We start from the raw sequence: 24,074 nt of genomic DNA on the forward strand, positions 1-24,074 counted from the left end.
AAATGATAATAATAACAATAATAATAGTAATCTATTTATCCAGAGTTAGGAACTTCAACTCTCAACTGTTTTTCAAATGGGCCCTTATACATGTATCTGCTCTCCACCATGTCGAGCCATTAAAAGACATGATGTTGGAGTTCCCGTGTTTTAAGTCTTTGGTACGACTTGGTCGGGATCGAACCAACGACCTTCCGCGCATGAGGCGGGCGTACTATCACTGAGCCGTCCATACCGATGTTGATGATAGTGGGGTTGAGGGCATTGTTGACGATCGTAAGGGTGATTGTTGTTGTTGTTGTTGTTGTGGTGCTGCTGGTGGTGGTGATTATGACCCCCTTTAAACATGGGCCGGTTTCATCGAGTCGGCCTCATGCCACTCTCACTCTTATGTGTAAATGGGATCTATGACACTGGTCATGATGATATGCGTCATAGGGGTGGCGGTGATGAAGGTGTAAATGATGGTGGAAGTAATGGGTTGTTTATTTTGTTTTAAAGTACACGCATAGCTATTCACATGATTGATTTGAATGTAGGATAAAAGAGCACAGTAGATGACATACCTTGTTCAAGGGCATAGGTGAGCGGCCAGGGATCAAACCCCGGACTTCCATGTGTTTGTGGTCAGGGGCCTTAGACCACTCGGCCACGGCATCTCCACAGGTGGAGGTGGTGGTGATTGTAGGTGAATAATGGTGGTCGAGGAAATGGGTAAGGTAGGGATTTCGATGATGATGATATAGAGATTGCTGTGGTGGTGATGGCTGAAGTGAGTGATCTAAGGGTTATATTTTGTTGGTGGTGGTGGTGGCGATGGTAGTTGTGATCGTGATGATTTTGCTTCTTGAGTTACCGATATTGATAATTACGACGGTGATGTCTATTCACAAGAACCAAAATTTGTGTTATGTTGCCCACAATTACAATGTATACCCATGGATAAACTTTCCCACCTTTCTTTTGCCCCCTTTTATTTCAGCTCACCGTCTCACACGCCCACCTCTTTCTCTCTTTCTCTCTCTCACTTTCATTTTTCCACCCACCAGTTGCTTATTGGTTGTCTCTATAATTATTTCTCTTTCACCGCCTCTCTTTTAATCATCCTTTCTATCTTCTCTCTCTCTCTCTTCCTCCCCCCCCCCCCTCTTCGTCCCATTCACATCATCTTTATCTTTTCACGCTTTTCTATCTTTTCCTCTTTCCTGTCTGTGTCTCCATGACACACACACACGCACGCCCTACACAACTCCTCCCATAGTCCCCATGGAAGTGGTTTCACAATCAACCTCATTTATGGCGCAGTCGCATTTCTTTTACGGCGAGTCGAAAGCAGCCGTTTTAACATGTTTTGGTACCAGCTATATATAGGTGGTTTGAATAAAAAATAATAATGTTACTGCAGCATAACACAGCATTTTCTTTTATTAAGTTTCCTCACTTAGTTTTACAAGGTTTCACCTTTCCAATTACTTTTTTGCAACAATCTTACCAAAAATTATATATAAAACTTAAGAGATGACAGGCAAATTATTAAATGTGGCAATACTTGTTTAGAATTTATTTAAATATATTAGTGAAAGGAAGATACATAAAAAAGAAACAAGCAGCATCTTAAAATGTCATTTATAGAAAAATCAAATGAAAAAGTGATCTTCATACACATGACGACTCAAGGCAAAGCATCATAGATATGGTCCTCAGGGAAGATGGGATATTGTGTTTCGACCTTTGACCTGAAATTACCTCCTCAGTCTGTTTCACTAGATTCAACGGATGATGATTCGGCAGAGACAGACGAAGAACGTCTGAAACGAGCTGCAAGCAAAGAAATATAATTAGAACAAAATTGGAATGATCATTAACATACGAAGAAACTCCTAAGGCTAACCAGAACATTGATATGCAGTGGTGCTAAAAATTTAGTGAACCCCACCAAAATATGCACTCGTTCATGTTGATGGTTGAATGTATCGACAACACTACAATGTTTGATGAGCACAGAGAAACAAACTGAATGTATTATTTTTTCACCTGACTTCACATTAAAATATCTAAAAGATGGCAGAACTTGATCGCTTTTAAATATGCTCATTTTTTGGTGGGGTTCACTAACTTTTTAGCACCACTATATCAGTCAATTTCCACGTATTTTGTATCACTACACTTACATGACTTTGGACAATTTCACCGTGTCAGAAAAAAGTAGAGAAATTTGAATAAGACATAAGGAGATATTGAAATATAACCCACCTGTAGAAGAACAGTCGACAACTTCAAGGCAAATTTTCTCCAAGATTTCACAGGCATCAGCGCTATCCTGCTCTCCTTCCTCTACCAAACACACCATATCATTCTCAGCTTCATCAAACAGGTTCTGTTCAGTAGATGTGAGAAGTCCTCTTAGGTCTTCTTTACACGTGTCAACCACCTGCCTGTATCTGTCACATAGAGCTTCGAACTGTGCAGTGCGATCGGTAGTTTGGGCTAGAAATCAAGGAAATTATCAAATAATGATGATTCGTTGGCTTTACCAGTATAACACACATAGCAAACAGATAATTTGCATAATATAATAATGATCTGCATCATCGTAATAAGATACAAAATAATTGCACCAAAAAAAAATAATAATAACAAGTTTTGTTGTGTAATATGGAAATTCGCTTTCCTAAAAATATGAAATATCATACACATCAGCAATTTACAAAAATGATGAAAGACATAATAGATATATACCCGAGTAAGAAATATATCTGCAGATTTCGAAAAATACATCTCCTTCTCTATTGATTTTTAAATGAAAAAATAAATATTATACCTTTTACTTCCATTGCAAAACATGCAACGAGACACAGACAAACGCAGAATGTTTTTACCTGTAGAGGGGATGAATAGATAAAATACTCAATTTTATACTATATACAATTACAGTTTAAATCGTGAAATGAATTAAAGTATTAATTGAAATTCAATAATCAAGGAAGTCCATGTTATTGCAGATAAGTGTAAGGATCTGTTCGGACCAATTTCGATCGTTCATTAGATTTAGAATTAAAGTTTTTACAAATAAATCACACAAGGTATAAGATTCCTACCCCAAAACGGAAGGAAAATAAATGATTTAAAAAAAATGAATCATAAAAACAAATGAGGATAAAATGAAATGAAATATAGATATAAAACGAGAAGGATATGATTTTTTATTTTAAATCTTAGGTTCCCTTGTATTTTCAATGTAGAACAGAAAATGAAGAAATTGGTGATATGATTAATATAAATGGAATTCAATAGCAAATACCATTAGTATACTCCGACCTGTGCGATTTTAGATAAGCATTTGGTATATAATACAGATTTCTATTTCTATTTCATTGTAAACATTTTTCAAAAGATATTTAATTTTATGTTATCAAATTTAATATTTTTTCTTCTCATTATATCCATAATATTCTTAAAAAGTGAAAACTAAATCAGATTTACACAGTTTAAACAGTTTCTGCTGGAATGATTTGGAAAATAATGGTGTACTTACCGATTGAGCCATTTCAGGAGTTTTGCTGAGTCGAGCGTTTTGAAAAAAGGGTAAAAAGTTAAAAGTTATTTTGAACGCTGATGAGTGAGTGATTAATGACTATATTTTCTCCCTTTTATAGTATTTCAACATAATCAAACTTTAGGTAGGAAATGTTTGGCTTTCACGATTGCGAGATTGAAATATGACATGATATGACAGTATAAGAATAGAACAAAAGGACATGTTACGTAATTTGTTTATGAAAGGTAATAAAAACTGTCATTACGAATTTCGTTTCTGCTTATATGCGTAATTAATATTTATATACCATTAAGATGAAGTTGACAGTTTGAAAGGTCAAAATTAAAGAATTAACAAACAAAACGAGTGAACGACCAACTGATACGTTTGTATTGAGATCCAAGGATTCTCTACCCCCCCCCCCCCCACTATCTCCCTCAGTCTCACCTAAATGGAATTGACACTGTCTAATAATTATCTTGTTTTCATTTACCTTTGAAAGTAAATGAAACAATGAAAGTCATTTGGCGACCGATCGCTTGATTGAAGTTCTCATTTGGAAATACAGAGAATTATCTGGTGTTCTAGTCTAGTGTCAATTATTGTGAAGAAATGGGGATAGAACAAGAGGTCTCACGTCGTTCACAAAATTTAAAGAATTCAGGATGACTTAACGGATGGTGCGTCAGAGCCACAGTGCATGAAGATAACCAGTTTTGTTTTAATCTTAATTTATTTTTGGTTTATTTCATTTCTATATCCACTTTTTTCAGCATACAAATCGGAGATACAAAAATAAAGGGTGTTTCTTTAAAAAAAGGGTAACCGAAGTTCAAAGGTTAGTTATATCAGGAATACATGATACAATTATTGTGATATCTATTTTACATAACTGAGTAACTCATCAACTTTCATCGACACCTTGATTGCGCCACAATAAGACAGTTCGGAGTTCCATTCTGCGCATGATCAGAAGAAGGTCATTTGTACTAAAGTGACAAGGTGGTTTGATATTTAATGAGATAATCACCAACTTTGATGTCTTGATTATTCATATATTCTTTTGAATTGGGTTTCCATTAGATAAAACTAAAAACAACAATGCGTCCATTAGCGACTGGTATTTCACAGTTGGCCAAATACATTGTTTTAATAAACAAACAAACTAGAAAACCTATCTTATTACAGCTTGTGAACCAATTTGGTCCATTGTCTTGATAAAAATGGTACTGATGCCAGGAGCGTTAACATTTCCCCCATTGTGCTAAAATAGCAATTAAAAACGAACATAAAAATAAAGATGAAATCGGAGGGTCTAAGTTTGACTCCTAGAGGATAGGAGATAGGACTTGTATTGCATATCTGACCAGGGCACCGTCTTACAAAGTGTTACGATTGATCCGGTCACTTTCACGTATATGGAAATCCATCATTGTCATAATTTTTTCTTTAGGAAATTTGCTAATTGGTCCTTTGAAAACAAAAAGAAGCATACTGAATTGTCAAGAAAACAGTGGAGGTAAGAAAATATGCATCATATCTAGAAAATATTTTGAACAAACATGTATGTTAGATGTTGACGTTGCTGGCTTTCCATAGTTGTGGTTGATTGGATCAATCGTAACTCTTTGTAAGACGGGGCCCAGGAAAAAACGGTATGCCGACCGTCTCATTTCGAAAATAAATCATCTCGTGACGAGATGTTTTTTATCACGTGAAACGTTGAATAGCCCTAATACTTCAGCTAGTCACATAATTCCAAAAGTTAAGTGATAATTCTTTTGCATTTAGCAAAGGAAGTTCAGTGATTACCCTTCCTAGAATCAGTGTCAAATGGCAAATTACACTTTTGTCAATCAGCTATATCGATTCAAAAATCTTGGGAATGGATTGGGTCGAATGAATGTATTTTGCCTTCATGTTGTAATTATGCTCATGCCACATAATTGTAAGCAATTTGGTCAGTATACTGACTTGGATACTTTCATCACTTCAGTGGACAGTGAAAAATAATATATTGAGACAAATGTTCGACTCTTTAATACATTTTGTCTGCTGGCTCTTAAAGTTTGGATTTCATTTCATTTGGACATGAAAGTAGAGCACAGGACAGAGAAGGTAAAATTTATTTCCTGCTCTGCGTATAATTTCGGGTTTCTAGTTTTAAAATGGTACAGGTAATATTAATTCAGCTTTAACTTTGCAGAATAAAAAAAAATGAAAGAAATAACACCATATGATTATTCAAGACAAACTGTGCTGTCTTGCTCATAGTATTCCTGAACCAGGCAAATGACAAGCCACACGTTTGATCTTAACAGTAAGAGAATAATAGAATAATTAATGGTATCGAAAGTTCCTGAAAATAAAATGATATTTCGTGTCGGACTGCAGCTTTAAAGATAAAATGGGGCCAAATTTAAGGGGAAAAAAGTATTCAATAAAACCAGAATCGTTAAAAAACCCATAGCGAGTGTATATACGTTGTATTTTTATTTTTTTTTACTGAATGGACACTTCAAAAAGATCTGCTTCACTAATATGGAGAGCATTTTTTGTTAAATAAACGAAATTGCCAAGGAATGTTAAATACTTAGAACAGTCTAAAATTTTGAATAGCACAACCAGGGGCGGATCCAGGATTTTCCAAAAGGGGAAGCACATTTCCCGAGGACAAGCAAAAAACAAAAAGGTTTTTTACCAATGAATAAGGAAATTTCATCCACGAAAAAAATTTGACAAGCAAAAAAATACAAAAAAAAACGGGGGCACACTTTATTTTAACGGCATTTTTACATTACAAATTTTAATTGTGACTCTCAAAAGGGGGGGCACGGGCCGGCTGTGCCCCCCCCCCCCCTGGGTCCGCCAGTGAGCATAATATTTGACTGATCCCATTTTGTCTGCGTATTCTTCACATCGTTTTGTAAATCATTACTTACTTTGAAGATAAAATTTTCATTTTTTTATTATAAGAGAACCGCGTATGGGCCATTCTGGCAGTCTGTGTTTCTTTAAGAAGTATGTATATCTTTATCTACATGAACACATAGTATTAATAACAAACATGATAGTTAGCCAAAACAGAATTGGGCGAAAACTAATGTTAAATCGATTTTAAACCAGATTTTGATGAGATTTTCAGCGCTATGCTTGTTTAATTTTTTTCTCTTTCTTTATAGTATAGGCGATTGGTTACCCCAAAAAGGCACTTTTGCTCAGAAAATGATTAAAGCATAAAACTTGGCCAATCATTCTTCACCTCATATTGATTATTTTCAGGAGTGGTGCCAAAATATTCAACACTTTCATTAGCAACGAATGCTAGGTAAGGGCAGATACCACCCCTATTGCTGAGTAAACAATTCTACAATATTTTTTAGAGGGGGCCCACACACTTCAAGCATTTGATTTTTAGTGGATCCCTCCATTTCTTCAGATCTTTATAATGTGAATATTACTTTGCTTTTATATAATAATTTGTTTTATTTATGAACAATATTATAATACATTGTACCTACCTCAATTTGTATTGTTATAAGTTTCATTTGCAAATGTCATTGGAATTATTTACGACCATTTTATTATTCTGTTGAAAATGAAATAAAGCAAATTTGGATTTAAATCCGTTTGTTGCCACCCCTTGTGAATGGTGCTATTTTTGAATAATTATTCGTCTTTTCAAAGACAGCACTGCCGTTATATTGAATGGCGTTATACAGACAAGATTGTCAGATGCGTTCCGTTTGTCTCCTTGAGTTCTTGGTGGTGACTTTTTTTTTCATCAGTAGGCCCTATCTCATTGTATATTTCACTTGAAGTATGGTGTGTGCCAACTTCAATGAGCACTGGCTAAAAACTGGGGAAGTACTTTGATCCGCAATGAGTTTTCTTTTACTTGTTTGACATAGTATGTGGTAAACATGGCAACACAATTTCTGACAAATGCGAAGAGTGTGCCTTTCATCTCTCTCGCTCTAGACATTATGTGTGTACCAAATTTAACGGGCATAGAAGGAAGACGTAGTTCAATCCGCAAGATGTTTACAGATTAATTGTAATATGCTGTTACCATGGCAACGCAGTTTGAAAAGTAATTTTTATAGGAGATTTGTAGTTTTAAATGTTTAATTGCATCATAATCATTTAATATCATTGGCCCATAGGCATCCTATGTTCTGGTTGCTGATGAAAATACGTTTCCTAACAACCGCTGCTATTCTAATTAGAGTTCATTTTCGGCACCACAGTTGATGATGTTCGGAATGTTATTTTGATCATGTGTGACAGTTTCATGCTTTTATCACAATCTGAACATTTTTTTCATCAATCGCCTAGACTATTAGAATTAATTTGAGAGTGGAAATTTACTAAAATTGCACTCAAGAGGTAACTACAGTTTATGAATCAATTATTAAAAAGGAATCGAAATCGTTTTATAAAGTGTTATAAACAGAACAAAATCAATTCTTTTGGATGATTGATTCAAAGACATGATCGTAAATATACATAGATATATAGAAAATCAAAAATTCGAAATTGAAAGAAAAAAAGGGGCAAATTTTTTTTCAGGAAGAAAATAATAATTGCTTACTGTTATTTTTTGCCACAGACATTACTGAAAGCCATTTAACGTTGTATATATATATATTATTGTTATATATAAGAAGAATTGTAAGACCAATAACATTTATTTATTTGGTTATTTCCTCTTTAAGGATATTCATAGCATAGAATGATTAAGAATATTTAAGAATATTCCAGAATGTCTCAGTAAAGCTTTGTTAGACATGAGTAATCTTTGAGTAATCTTTGTTATTTCTGGAATGTCCAAAGACAATAGACAATAGACTGCTGGTGGCAGTGAAAATGACAATAGGATTAGCTATGTTGTTGACATTGTTAATTTCACTTAGGTCATTCAAGAGTCTTATAAAATTAGACTGCTCTAGAAATTGGCAGAATGTTCTTTTGTAGACAATACTAGAAGCTTCCAGAATAGTGAATAATTTATACATAAGCTGGCAGTTTCTTCAAGGAGATCACATCATATCAGAGTTTCACACCAGACTTTATGTCAGAGCATAGTTTATTTTCAACTGGAATATAACATTTTCTTCTGTGGAATTACTTGCACGCCATCAATGAACTGTTTGCAGTTACTTTGAGAGAGGAATTCTCAGTTCTCATCGAGATCATCAACCTGTTTCAATGAACGCTTTTCAACCCATGGATTGCTGAAATTGACTGTTAATCATCATCAACATCGTCTTCACAGACATTTCAACTCGCTACAGTGACTCTTGTTATTCATCGTGCTTCAACATCAATTTCATCATCGCCATCATTGTGAACTGTAATTTAAGGAATCTTCGCCAACCAACTTGGATTTTATTTGGATATACTATAACTTTGGATTGCAAATCTGACACTTCAAGAGATGTAAGATCAATATTTATTTATGTTTTGTTAGTTTATGATTGTTATATTTCCTGTATTAGATAAAAAAAGGAAATCAAATTTAAAACTAAATTTTTATTGTTATTTGTTGCAGTGTCGTAACATAATATACTTTCCTTCTTTGTCTCTCTCTCTCTCTCTTTGTTCCATTAATATCATCTTTCATCTTTCTCTTTCCACGTATCTCTCTTTCTCTTGTTCCTGTCTGTCTGTCTCTATAACTCTCTCTCTCACCCCCACACACACACCAACATAAATATAACACACCCACCTATTGCATACTCATGCATTAGCTTTTCCACTCTTCATTTTGTATTATTTCAGCTCTTCATCGCGCACATCCACCTGACTCACTGCCACCCCCTCTCTATACTGTATATTGGTTGTCTCTCAAGTTATTTTTATTTCACCCCCTCTCTTTTAATCCTCCTAGTACCTCTTTCTTTCTTCGCCCCCTCTCTATCTTTCTCTCTCCCTAATTTCTCATGTACATGTACACACACACACACCATCTTTTTATTTAGGCTCTCTGTAGGATCTTTAGCTAGCGAAGAAAATTCACATTATCATTTTCTTTACTTTGCACTATACTCTAACATGATATATACAAAGAGGCACTTTACTATTATGGAACCCCTCCCCGGGTAATTCCATAGTCCACTTGGAAGTTGTGTCACAATCCACCTCATTTACACAATTATCAATTAATTAAGTTTTCCTAAGTATATGTATTTCTTTCACTTTTCAACTTCCAATTACTTTTCTCCAACAATCCTACCAAAAGTAATCAAACTTATGAGAATGACTGAGACAAATTATTGGATTTTTCAATATTTGGTTAGAATTTTAATTTAAATATATTAGTGAATGGAAGAGATACAAACAAGAAACATGCAGCATCTTAAAGTGTCATTTTATATAAGTCAATGAATGAATATTAATGACATCAATGAAAAGTGATCTTCATACACATTGCAAAAAGGCAAAGGGAAGATGGGGTTCTGAGTTTCGACCCTTGACCTTCGATGACCTCCTCAGTCTGTTTCACTAGATTCAACGGATGACGATTCGGCAGAAACAGACGAAGAACGTCTGAAACGAGCTGCAAGTAACGAAAAGAAAAATGATCATGATTATTAACATACGAAGAAACTCCTTAGATTCATATGTATGCATATCATAAATTATGAATATGAATATATTCTCTATATTCAAGGATAACATATATCTATTCTAATTACTTCGAAATACTTGTATATCGGTGTGTTTTTTATAGTTTGGAAAAGGAGAGATTATAATAACCTAGCCCAGGTAACAATACAGCGTTGGACCAACGTTGGATCAACGTTGGGAATTTTTTTCCCAACGTTGCCTCAACGTTGGCAGGCCAACGTTGCATCATCGATAGAAGTGCACGCGCATACATCGTCAGACCAACAACATTTCCAACGTTAGTTCAACGTTGTCCAGCAACAATGTTTCAACGTTGTCTGGCAACGTTGATCCAATGTTGGCTAAATAGACAAATACAACATTGCTACAACGTTGGTAAGCAACGTTGTATCATCGATAGAAGTGCACGTCCATACATCGTCAGACCAACAACATTTCCAACGTCAGTTCAACGTTGTCCACCATCAATGCTCCAACGTTGGTATAATGTCGGCTGAGTCATCAATAACAGCGTTGCTGCAACGTTGATGGGCAACGTTGAAGCAGCGATGGACGTGCACTTGCATACATCGTCAGTCCAACTATGTTTACAACGTTGGTTCAACGCTGTCCAGCAACAATGCTCCAACGTTGTCTGGCAACATTGCTCCAACATTGTTACAACGTTGTCACAACGTTGCTCCAACATTGCTCCAACGTTATTCCAACGTATGGCAGTAATTAACAAAACATTAATTGGTTTCAAGGTGAAGTCCACCATTACAACTCTACACTCAAATCTTTATCATCATATGTCTTATCCTATCCTAAAATCCTACATCCTAATCCTATATCCTATTCCTATCATCCTACACCTATCCACTGTAACCTGTCATTGACTCCTATATATAGAGCAACTTTGCTATACTTGGCAGAATACAGTTAATATCATTTTCCACACTTAACCTTGAATATTTCACTTAGAATAATATGTTTTGATTATATATGATATGGTAATGGAGCCACATACTTTTCTGAAACTTTTCATGGTGGAAATATTGAATAAACATAAATACTCTAATTATTATAGCAATATTACCTAAAATTTTGGTCATTTACTGATGTAATGAATATTCATGAGTGCATAATCATTGTCCAGATGAGGCAGGTATGGCAGCGTTGGTCCAATGTTGGTCCAACGTTGGGTGACGTTGATCCAACGTTGGTATAATGTTGGTCCAATGTTGATGGAAAGTTGATTCAACTTTAGTCCAATGTTAGTCCAACGTTGGCGTAAACGTTGATTCAATGTTTGTCTAATATCGGTTAAATGTTGTTGTAACGTTGATTCTTTGTTGGTCTAATTATAAACAAATCCAACGATGCGCCATCTCCATCAAACAGTTTTCAACACTGTGCCATCATCATCTGTAATCTGTTCATGATTCTATCAAAAAACATTACAACTATTATTACAGCTATTCATTTCTTTTCATTCTTTCTGTTACAAGTCTCTTCACATAATTAAGAGAAATCAAGATAATTACGTGTGATATTTATTGAGGCCTTTGTAGCATTCAAACTTTTTTGACATCCTCTTTTTCTCAAACAAGACTAATACCAAAAAAACATATGCATATGTAATAAAAATTAAGATGTATTACATTTTCTTGCGAGTTGCAATCTCTGTTTCTGTCTACAATTGTTTAATGACTCGGTATGCAATGCCAATTGCAACGTCAGTAATCATCACAAAAACTCACATGTGTAATTGCAGTCTCTCAGTATTTACAAAATCAAAAAAGGAGGTCGCGTAACTTGGCCTCACTCAGAGTAACGTAGCTACTGCCTACTGTAACTAAAGAGTGCCTCTTTTTGATTAAGATAGAAGTCAACTGATATCTCAATATGCATGGCCATGGCCTAGTCTCGCTCGTGCCATAACTATTAAATGATATTTCAGCGTCAAGTGTAGCATGCCTCACATAGCAACTACAGGTTTGACTGCAGTTGGAAAACACTCGGTCCAGGCTAGGCCAGGCAGGACCGACCAAGTCAATTCAAGGCAGCGTATAATAAATAAGGCAGGAATGCCAGGTAGCAAGTCATTTGGGTGATTTCAAGTACGGTGTACGGTGTTGAGTGCGTGAAAGGGCTGCTGAACTGAGCTCCAACACCAAGCGTAATATTATTTTTCATTGAAATGTAGTAAAACTCTAATGATTTGCTCTCATCTTAAATGTAAAAGATAATTTTACGGAGATGGTTCGTCGTGTTCGCCCCCTGTTCGTAATAGCTACAGTTCATCAACACCAACACTGAACTTTAAATCACGATTCTCCCAATCCCTGGGGTACGTCGGTGTTGCTGAATGGGGAAATTGCTTGTAGATCATCAACACCATGCAGCCACAGTGCAGTGTTGGGTTCAGCAGATGACAATCAACACCAGCCTTCAACACAAACTGCCGGAAATACACCATATTTTCCTAGGTCAATCTTAACACCAGCCTGATTCAAGTACGGTGTTGTCACAACACCAACACTAACCCAGGGAGCTCCAGCCCGCTCAGCGGGCCGGAGCCCAGGGGCTTACCGTGTAATTCACCATACCCACGGTAGTAGCGTGAAGTATGGTCTAAATAATTATCCGGATAAATAGTTAAAACAGAAATTAAGCACTTACCACGATTATATGGATGAAGGTCTAACGATTGGCAGCTTCCTGACATCGAGGTCTCAATCGGCCATTTTGTTTTGAATTCTGAAAGAGGAGAGCTACCGCGACAGAACTTTTCGTTTTTTTAGGTTCCAGTCTGTGCCTCGAATCGATGTCAGGAAGCTGCCACTCGTTAGACCTTCATCCATATAATCGTGGTAAGTGCTTAATTTCTGTTTTAACTATTTATTCGGATAATTATTTAATATTTAGACCATACTTCACGCTACTACCGTGGGTATGGTGAATTACACGGTAAGCCCCTGGGCTCCGGCCCGCGCAGCGGGCCGGAGCTCCCTGGGTTACACTCACACGTATTGCCAGGTTAGTATTAGTATACTGGGTTACACCAACACCAGATTTCAACACTGTACGTACTTGAATTTTGAAAATCATCCAATGACTGTTGCCTTGCCATTGGTATCGCATACTCGTTCCCACTCACACGTATTGCGAGGTTAGTATTAGTCACTCACACAAGCTAATTACGAGGTTAGTTAGTATGTTATACTGTGCAGTGACTAGTGTTAAGTACTACTTTACTACTACTTACAGTACACGAATATACTAGCGTCGGACTGTACGCACACAGAAGCTGACTCCGGGATCTTTCGGAGGGGATCAATGGTTGCAGTTACCGATTATCTGCAAGTGCAAAGAAAATTCAACTGTAGATTGTAGGTCCTAAATATACAGCTTATAAGTACTGTTCCAGATCACTAGATATTCTGGAATTTACTTATCTATATCCACTATCCAGTCCAAATTCTGCCAGATTCTTCAAGTTCAAAATTGAAGGAAGCAGACTACACAGACATGACAGGAGTCCGACGTCGCGACTAATTCTGCGCATCAGAATAGTATGGTATTTTTAAATAGGCACATTTGATGCTTGTATTTCCTTCTTCAATTTCTTCTAGTTATGTGACGGTAGGCCTATGACATATCTCGTACTTACTGTGAAAGGCCTTGCCAGCTGCAAAGGATCGACGAGGGCGTTTCTGGAAATTCTGGTCTTGAACTACATTTTTTTTCTTGTTTTTCTTCTTTATTTTCTATATTAATCGACACATTTGCATCCCCAGGTGCATGCAGCCTCTCTATTCTACCCCATCTTTATTTTTGTTTTCCCCTTAGACTTAGTTTTAGTTCCTCTTTCCCTTCCCATTATTTTCCTTCTCTCTCGATTTCTTTTCCCCTTATTGCTGGGGGATACCAAGGGTGACATGGATAGACAAGCAAACTTACTTGATCGACCCCCCCCCCCTTGGCCCCATTGGAAATTATGCCAGTAGTCTTGTCTTGTCTTGGGTTAAGTCGGCATATGCAGACTTGCTGTACTCCGCCAACTTTATCAATTATCAATTCTCCAATGAACCAGTTTCTAACGTTCTCAACACTGTGTATATTATGCCAGGATATTATGTTGACTGTCAAACAAATATCCAACAAACTATAGTTTCCAACATTGTGTCAATGTTAACTGTCCAATAAACTATTCCAATTACGCTGTCCACGTTGTGCCATTGTCCGTTGTTCAACAACTCTCCATCAAACTAGTTTCCAACTTTGTCAACGTTGTGCCATTGTCGACTGTCCAACAAATCTCCAAGAAAATAGTTTCCAACGTTGTTCCTTTGTCGGTTGTTCAGCAACTCTCCATCGAACTAGTTTCCGACGTAGTCAACGCTGTGCCTTTGTTGGCTGTTCAACACCTATCCAATCAAACACGCGTTTCCAACGTTGTGACGTTGTTGGCTGTCCAACAAATCTCCAACACACTAGTTTCCAATGTTGTGCCATTGTCTGTTGTTCAACAACTTTCCAACGTTGCCAACGTTGTGTCATCGTCGACTATCCTACTGATCTCCAATCTACCAGTTTCCAACGTTGTGCCAGTGTCAGTTGTTCAACGACTTTCCATCTAACTAGTTTCCAGCTTTATCAACGTTGTGTCATTGTATACTATCTAACTAATCTCCAATCTACCAGTTTCCAACGTTGTGCCATCGTCGACTATCCAACAAATCTCCATCGAACTAGTTTCTAGCTTTGACAACGTTGTGCCATAGTTGGTTGTTCAACAACTTTCCATCGAACTAGTTTCCAACGTTGCCAACCTTGTGTCATCGTTGACTATCCAACTAATCTCCAACCTACTAATTTCCATCGTTGTGCCATTGTCGACTGTCCAACAACTCTCCAACTAACAAGTTTCCAACGTTGCCAACGTCGTGTCATTGTTGATTGTTCAACAACTTTCCAGCGAACTAGTTTCCAACGTTGCCAACGTTGTGTCTTTGCTGGCTGTCAACAACTATCCAATCAAACGTGTCTCCAACGTTGTGACATTGTCGACTGTCCAACAACTCTCCAACTTACTAGTCTCCAACGTTGTGCCATTGTCGACCGTCCAACAAATCTCCAACAAACTAGTTTCCAACTTTGTCAACGTTGTGCCATTGTCGGTTGTTCAACAACTTTCCAGCGAACTAGTTTCCAACGTTGCCAACGTTGTGTCTTTGCTGGCTGTCAACAACTATCCAATCAAACGTGTCTCCAACGTTGTGACATTGTCGACTGTCCAACAACTCTCCAACTTACTAGTCTCCAACGTTGTGCCATTGTCGACCGTCCAACAAATCTCCAACAAACTAGTTTCCAACTTTGTCAACGTTGTGCCATTGTCGGTTGTTCAACAACTTTCCAGCGAACTAGTTTCCAACGTTGCCAACGTTGTGCCTTTGCTGGCTGTTCAACAACTATCCAATCAAACGTGTTTCCAACGTTGTGACATTGTCGACTGTCCAACAACTCTCCGACTAACAAGTTTCCAACGTTGCCAACGTCGTGTCATTGTTGATTGTCCATCATCTTTCCATCAAACTAGTTTCCAACGTCGATTCAACGTTAATCCATCAAGTTTTCCCAACGTCCAACGACTTTCAAGTTTCCAACGTGGAGCCAACGTTGGCTTGTTACCTGGGAGATATTTCGTTTGATATGTGAATAAAGAAGGCCAGAAAATTGTAAAAGAGAGAAAGAGAATTAAAATGCTGATAATTATGATGGAAATGCTAATTCTATTCAAAAGTTTCAGTGAGTTCAACTATGTAAACCGAGAAGAGGAACAATCTATAAGAGGATCTTTTGCATGTGTGTCATAAATGCATTTGGACGAGATCACAGTGTCAACAAAAGTACAAACAATGGCATAAGGGTATTTGAAGATATTACTTACCTGTAGATGAACAGTCGACAACTTCAAGGCAAATTTTTTCCAAGATTTCACAGGCATAAGCGCTATTCTGCTCTCCTTCCTCTACCAAACACACCATATTATTCTCAGCTCCATCAAACAATTCCTGTTCAGTAAGGGTAAGGCGTCCTCTTAGATCTTCTTCACACGTGTCAACCACCTGCCTGTATCTGTCACATAGGGCTTCGAACTGTGCAGTGCGATCAGTAGTTTGGGCTACAAATCAAGGAAATTATCAAATCATGATTTTTCGTTGAATTTACCAGTAACATAAATGAATAACCAGTGGAGCAATAAGCCCAAAAGAATTGAGGTGGCAAAATATGGCGTATCGGGAAAAAAAATTATACATATAAAAGCGAGCGTGCAAAAATGTCGTCATTTTTATTTTCAAAATCCTTTTTTTGTGATAATTTTGACATAACATTTAGAAAATAATATATTTCATCCTTCTCTCTTTCTTTCCTTTCCTTTTTGTCTTGTTCGTAAAACTTTTGAGGATGGCAAGCGCCCCCATGACCCCCCCCCCCCCCCCCGTCTGTGCGCCAGTGAGAATCAATATAGTACAAGACAAAAACAATCAGCTCTATTCTTACCAATGGTGAGGACAGAACATGGCAAAACTTCAATCTCATTTATGGGTTCACAAATCTGGAATAGCCTTCCTGATGAAGTAAAACGGCTTAAATCTGTAATTCCTTCCGCAGAGCTCTTAAAAACATTTTCATACAAGAATATTCATGAGTTCCTCAATCATTTGTAAATATTGTATATATGTTTTAATTCATTTGTATGCAATTCTTGCTTTTACCCTATTGTGCTAGACCTATTATTTTGTTTTATACACTAGTTATGTTATTTGTCGAAGAGCATGATTTGTTAACTTACTATTTAAACGTTCATGCTATCAATTATGATTATGTATATTGTAGGATAGGGTCTCCACGTCCACTAGCAGTACTTGCTATTTTTGTGGAGTCCTATTACCATTAAAGTTTATATGACAATTTACCCTGTATCAATGTATTTTGACATTATTTGGTAATAAATTCAGTTCAGTTCAGTAACAAATCTATGATTTATATTGTGCAATAATAATCTGCACCATCATGATAAAACCAAAATCATTGCACCAAAATGAACAAATTGACAAGTTTGGTTGTGAAATGTGGGGAAAATATTAACATCCCCCAAACATAGATGTATCATATATAAAAGCGATTTCAAAATGATGAACTATACCCAAGTGAGGAATATATCTGCAAATTTCGATTTTTCTCTATTAATTCTTAAATGAAAAAATGAAAAAAATATATACCTTTGGCTGCCATCGCAAAAACTGCAACGAGACACAAACAAACGCAAAAAGTTTTTACCTGTAGAAGGGAAAATAAATAAAATATTCAATTCATTTGCATACTCTAACATCATAGTTTAAATAATCCAAGAATTAATTGAAATTTAGGTAAGACTGTCTTTTTGGAAACAACTTTAAGGATCTTTTCGGGTAAATTCCCTTGTTCATTAAAATTAGACTTTATTTCTTTACATAGATCTCGCAAGATAAATAACACCCCCCCCCCCTCAAAAAAAAGGAAAGGAATAAATAAATAAAATAAGTAATAAAATAAAACAGGATGAAGAGTGATAATTAAATGGAATTAAAAAAATATAACATAAAATAATATAAAAATTGTAAAATTGAAGGAATTCAAAGATAATAAACCTAATGATTAAAATAGATGGAATTTAATAGCATATACCATTGGCGGACAAAAACATAAAGGTATACCCCGAATTGTGAGATCGTATATAAACCTCTGCTTTGGTATAATACATATATCTATTTCTATTTCACTGTAAACACTTTCAGAAAGAAATTAAGGCCCATGTCATCAAATTCGTTCTTTTTTTCTCATTATATCCATAATATCAGATTTACACAGTTAGAACAGTCTCTGCTGGAATAATTTGAAAAATAATATTGGACTTACCGATTGAGCCATTTCAGGAGTTTTGCTGAGTCAAGAGCTTTGAAAAAAATATTTTTTTCGAATGCTGATGAGTGAGTGATTAATGACTGTATTTTCTCCCTTTTATAGTATTTCAACATAATCAAAATTTAGGTAGGAAATGTTTGGCTTTTATGATTGCGAGATTACAATATGATATGATAATTATGACAGTTTAAGATTTGAACAAAGGGATATTTTACGTAATTTGCTTGTGAAAGGTAAAACTGTCATTACGAATTTCGTTTCTAAATATATGCGTAATTAATATCTGCACCATTAATATGAAGTTGACAGTTTGAAAGGTCAAAATAAAAATAAAATAAAATAAAACGAATGAACGACCAACTAATACGTTTGTATTGAGATCCAATGATTATCTTCCCCCCCCCCTACTATCTCCCTCAGTCTCACCTAAAGGGAATTGACACTGTCGATTAATAATGTTGTTTTTATTTACCTTTGAAAGTAAATGAAACAATGAGAGTCATTTGGCGACCGATCGCTTGTTTGAAGTTTTCATTTGGAAATACAGTGAATTAACTTGTGTTGTAGTCTAGTGTCAATCGTCATGACCATTGTGAAGAAATGGGGATACAACAGGAGGTCTCACGTCTTTCACAAAATTTAAAGAATTAAGGATGACTTAACGGATGGTGCGTCAGAGCCACAGTGAAGATAACCATTTTGGTTTTAATTTTGATTTATTTTTGGTTTATTTCATTTCTGTATCCATTTTTTTTTCAACATACAAATCAGAGATACATAATTAAAGGGTGTTTCTTTTAAAAAAGGGTAACCGAAGTTCAAAGGTCAGTTATATCAGGAATACGTGATATATTATTGTGATATCTATTTTACATAACTGAGTAACTCATCAACTTTCATCGACACCTTGCTTGCGCCACAATTCGGAGCCAGTTCGGAGTTCCATTCTGCGCATGATCAGAAGAAGGTCATTTGTACTAAAGTGACGAGGTGGTTTGATATTTAATGAGATAAGCACCAACTTTGATGTCTTGATTATTCATATATTCTTTTGAATTGGGTTTCCATTAGATAAAACTAAAAACAACAATGCGTCCATTAGCGACTGGTATTTCACAGTTGGCCAAATACATTGATATAACAAACAAACAAACTAGAAAACCTATCTTATTACAGCTTGTGAACCAATTTGGTCCATTGTCTTGATAAAAATGGTACTGATGCCAGGAGCGTAAACATTTCCCCCATTGTGCTAAAATAGCAATTAAAAAAAGAACATAAAAATAAAGATGAAATCGGAGGGTCTAATTTTTACTCCTAGAGGATAGGAGATAGGACTTGTATTGCATATCTGACCAGGGCACCGTCTTACAAAGTGTTACGATTGATCCGGTCACTTTCACGTATATGGAAATCCATCATTGTCATAATTTTTTCTTTAGGAAATTTGCTAATTGGTCCTTTGAAAACAAAAAGAAGCATACTGAATTGTCAAGAAAACAGTGGAGGTAAGAAAATATGCATCATATCTAGAAAATATTTTGAACAAACATGTATGTTAGATGTTGACGTTGCTGGCTTTCCATAGTTGTGGTTGATTGGATCAATCGTAACTCTTTGTAAGACGGGGCCCAGGAAAAAACGGTATGCCGACCGTCTCATTTCGAAAATAAATCATCTCGTGACGAGATGTTTTTTATCACGTGAAACGTTGAATAGCCCTAATACTTCAGCTAGTCACATAATTCCAAAAGTTAAGTGATAATTCTTTTGCATTTAGCAAAGGAAGTTCAGTGATTACCCTTCCTAGAATCAGTGTCAAATGGCAAATTACACTTTTGTCAATCAGCTATATCGATTCAAAAATCTTGGGAATGGATTGGGTCGAATGAATGTATTTTGCCTTCATGTTGTAATTATGCTCATGCCACATAATTGTAAGCAATTTGGTCAGTATACTGACTTGGATACTTTCATCACTTCAGTGGACAGTGAAAAATAATATATTGAGACAAATGTTCGACTCTTTAATACATTTTGTCTGCTGGCTGTTAAAGTTTGGATTTCATTTCATTTGGACATGAAAGTAGAGCACAGGACAGAGAAGGTAAAATTTATTTCCTGCTCTGCGTATAATTTCGGGTTTCTAGTTTTAAAATGGTACAGGTAATGTTAATTCAGCTCTAACTTTGCAGAATAAAAAAAAATGAAAGAAATAACACCATATGATTATTCAAGACAAACTGTGCTGTCTTGCTCATAGTATTCCTGAACCAGGCAAATGGCAAGCCACACGTTTGATCTTAACAGTAAGAGAATAATAGAATAATTAATGGTATCGAAAGTTCCTGAAAATAAAATGATATTTCGTGTCGGACTGCAGCTTTAAAGATAAAATGGGGCCAAATTTAAGGGGAAAAAAGTATTCAATAAAACCAGAATCGTTAAAAAACCCATAGCGAGTGTATATACGTTGTATTTTTTTTTTTTTACTGAATGGACGCTTCAAAAAGATCTGCTTCACTAATATGGAGATCATTTTTTGTTAAATAAACCGAAATTGCCAAGGAATGTTAAATACTTAGAACAGTCTAAAATTTTGAATAGCACAACCAGGGGCGGATCCAGGATTTTCCAAAAGGGGAAGCACATTTCCCGAGGACAAGCAAAAAACAAAAAGGTTTTTTACCAATGAATAAGGACATTTCATCCACGAAAAAAATTTGACAAGCAAAAAAAATACAAAAAAAAAACGGGGGCACACTTTATTTTAACGGCATTTTTACATTACAAATTTTAATTGTGACTCTTAAAAGGGGGGGGCACGGGCCGGCTGTGCCCCCCCCCTGGGTCCGCCAGTGAGCATAATATTTGACTGATCCCATTTTGTCTGCGTATTCTTCACATCGTTTTGTAAATCATTACTTACTTTGAAGATAAAATTTTCATTTTTTTTATTAAGAGAACCGCGTATGGGCCATTCTGGCAGTCTGTGTTTCTTTAAGAAGTATGTATATCTTTATCTACATGAACACATAGTATTAATAACAAACATGATAGTTAGCCAAAACAGAATTGGGCGAAAACTAATGTTAAATCGATTTTAAACCAGATTTTGATGAGATTTTCAGCGCTATGCTTGTTTTTTTCTCTTTCTTTATAGTATAGGCGATTGGTTACCCCAAAAAGGCACTTTTGCTCAGAAAATGATTAAAGCATAAAACTTGGCCAATCATTCTTCACCTCATATTGATTATTTTCAGGAGTGGTGCCAAAATATTCAACACTTTCATTAGCAACGAATGCTAGGTAAGGGCAGATACCACCCCTATTGCTGAGTAAACAATTCTACAATATTTTTTAGAGGGGGCCCACACACTTCAAGCATTTGATTTTTAGTGGATCCCTCCATTTCTTCAGATCTTTATAATGTGAATATTACTTTGCTTTTATATAATAATTTGTTTTATTTATGAACAATATTATAATACATTGTACCTACCTCAATTTGTATTGTTATAAGTTTCATTTGCAAATGTCATTGGAATTATTTACGACCATTTTTTTATTCTGTTGAAAATGAAATAAAGCAAATTTAAATTTAAAATCCATTTGTTGCCACCCCTTGTGAATGGTGCTATTTTTGATTAATTATTCGTCTTTTCAAAGACAGCACAACCGTTATATTGAATGGCGTTATACAGACAAGACTGCCAGATGCGTTCCACTTGTCTCTTTGAGTTCTTGGTGGTGACTTTTTCTTTCATCAGTAGGCCCTATCTTATTGTATATTTCACTTGAAGTATGGTGTGTGCTAACTTCCATGAGCACTGGCTAAAAAATGGGGAAGTACTTTAATCCGCAATGAGTTTTCTTGACTTTTTGGCCATAGTATGTGGTAACCATGGCAACACAATTTCTGACAAATGCGAAGAGTGTGCCTTTCATCTCTTTCGCTCTAGACATTATGTGTGTACCAAATTTAACGGGCATAGAAGGAAGACGTAGTTCAATCCGCAAGATGTTTACAGATTAATTGTAATATGCTGTTACCATGGCAACGCAGTTTGAAAAGTAATTTTTATAGGAGATTTGAAGTTTTAAATGTTTAATTGCATCATAATCATTTAATATCATTGGCCCATAGGCATCCTATGTTCTGGTTGCTGATGAAAATACGTTTCCTAACAGCCGCTGCTTTTCTAATTAGAGTTCATTTTCGGCACCACAGTTGATGATGTTCGGAATGTTATTTTGATCATGTGTGACAGTTTCATGCTTTTATCACAATCTGAACATTTTTTTCATCAATCTCCTAGACTATTAGAATTAACTTGAGAGTGGAAATTTACTAAAATTGCACTCAAGAGGTAACTGCAGTTTATGAATCAATTATTAAAAAGGAATCGAAATCATTTTATAAAGTATTATAAACAGAACAAAATTAATTCATTTGGATGATTGATTCAAAGACATGATCGTAAATATACATAGATATATAGAAAATCAAAAATTTGGAATTGAAAGAAAAAAAGGGGCAAATTTTTTTTCAGAAACAAAATAATAATTGCTTACTGTTATTTTTTGCCACAGACACTACTGAAAGCCATTTAACGTTGTATATATATATTATTGTTATATATAAGAAGAATCGTAAGACCAATAACATTCATTTATTTAGTTATTTCCTCTTTAAGGATATTCATAGCATAGAATGATTAAGAATATTCCAGAATGTCTCAGTAAAGCTTTGTTAGACATGAGTAATCTTTGAGTAATCTTTGTTATTTCTGGAATGTCCAAAGACAATAGACAATAGACTGCTGGTGGCAGTGAAAATGACAATAGGATTAGCTATGTTGTTGACATTGTTAATTTCACTTAGGTCATTCAAGAGTCTTATAAAATTAGACTGCTCTAGAAATTGGCAGAATGTTCTTTTGTAGACAATACTAGAAGCTTCAAGAATAGTGAATACTAGAAGCTTCCAGAATAGTGAATAATTTATATATAAGCTGGCAGTTTCTTCAAGGAGATCACATCATATCAGATCAGAACTCAGAGTTTCACACCAGACTTTATGTCAGAGCATAGTTTATTTCCAACTGGAATATAACATTTTCTTCTGTGGAATTACTTGCACGCCATCAATGAACTGTTTGCAGTTACTTTGAGAGAGGAATTCTCAGTTCTCATCGAGATCATCAACCTGTTTCAATGAACGCTTTTCAACCCATGGATTGCTGAAATTGACTGTTAATCATCATCAACATCGTCTTCACAGACATTTCAACTCGTTACAGTGACTTTTGTTATTCATCGTGCTTTAACATCAATTTCATCATCGCCATCATTGTGAACTGTAATTTAAGGAATCTTCGCCAACCAACTTGGATTTTATTTGGATATACTATCATAACTTTGGATTGCAAATCTGACACTTCAAGAGATGTAAGATCAATATTTATTTATATTTTGTTAGTTAAAGATTGTTATATTTCCTGTATTAGATAAAACAAAAAGGAAATCAAATTTAAAACTAAATTTTCATTGTTATTTGTTGCAGTATCGTAACATAATATACTTTCCTTCTTTGTCTCTCTCTCTCTCTCTCTCTCTTTGTTCCATTAATATCATATTTCATCTTTCTCTTTCCACGTATCTCTCTTTCTCTTATTTATGTCTGTCTGTCTCTATAACTCTCTCTCTCACCCCCACACACACACCAACATAAATATAACACACCCACCTTTTGCATACTCATGCATTAGCTTTTCCACTCTTCATTTTGTATTATTTCAGCTCTTCATCGCGCACATCCACCTGACTCACTGCCACCCCCTCTCTATACTGTATATTGGTTGTCTCTCAAATTATTTTTATTTCACCCCCTCTCTTTTAATCCTCCTAGTACCTCTTTCTTTCTTCGCCCCCTCTCTATCTTTCT

At 35.7% G+C, this 24,074-nt stretch overlaps 2 protein-coding genes across 2 annotated transcripts; both read right to left on the reverse strand.

The window, feature by feature from the left end:
- Nucleotides 1-1,618: 1,618 nt before the first annotated feature.
- Nucleotides 1,619-3,604, reverse strand: LOC129272297 (uncharacterized). Its single transcript, XM_054909450.2, has 4 exons — nucleotides 3,536-3,604; nucleotides 2,822-2,879; nucleotides 2,254-2,487; nucleotides 1,619-1,818 (listed from the first exon to the last, which is right to left on the reverse strand). The coding sequence occupies exons 1-4, from the start codon at nucleotides 3,545-3,547 to the stop codon at nucleotides 1,751-1,753; spliced, it is 372 nt and encodes a 123-aa protein (XP_054765425.2). The 5' UTR covers nucleotides 3,548-3,604; the 3' UTR covers nucleotides 1,619-1,750.
- A 6,428-nt stretch (nucleotides 3,605-10,032) lies between these two features.
- On the reverse strand, nucleotides 10,033-18,133 carry LOC129280580 (uncharacterized). The gene is made up of 4 exons (XM_064095618.1): nucleotides 18,122-18,133; nucleotides 16,724-16,838; nucleotides 16,110-16,343; nucleotides 10,033-10,100 (listed from the first exon to the last, which is right to left on the reverse strand). The coding sequence occupies exons 1-4, from the start codon at nucleotides 18,131-18,133 to the stop codon at nucleotides 10,033-10,035; spliced, it is 429 nt and encodes a 142-aa protein (XP_063951688.1).
- Nucleotides 18,134-24,074: the final 5,941 nt, after the last annotated feature.

This window comes from Lytechinus pictus, chromosome 2 (assembly GCF_037042905.1).
Source record: "Lytechinus pictus isolate F3 Inbred chromosome 2, Lp3.0, whole genome shotgun sequence".
In the NCBI taxonomy this organism is placed as follows: Eukaryota; Metazoa; Echinodermata; class Echinoidea; order Temnopleuroida; family Toxopneustidae; genus Lytechinus; species Lytechinus pictus.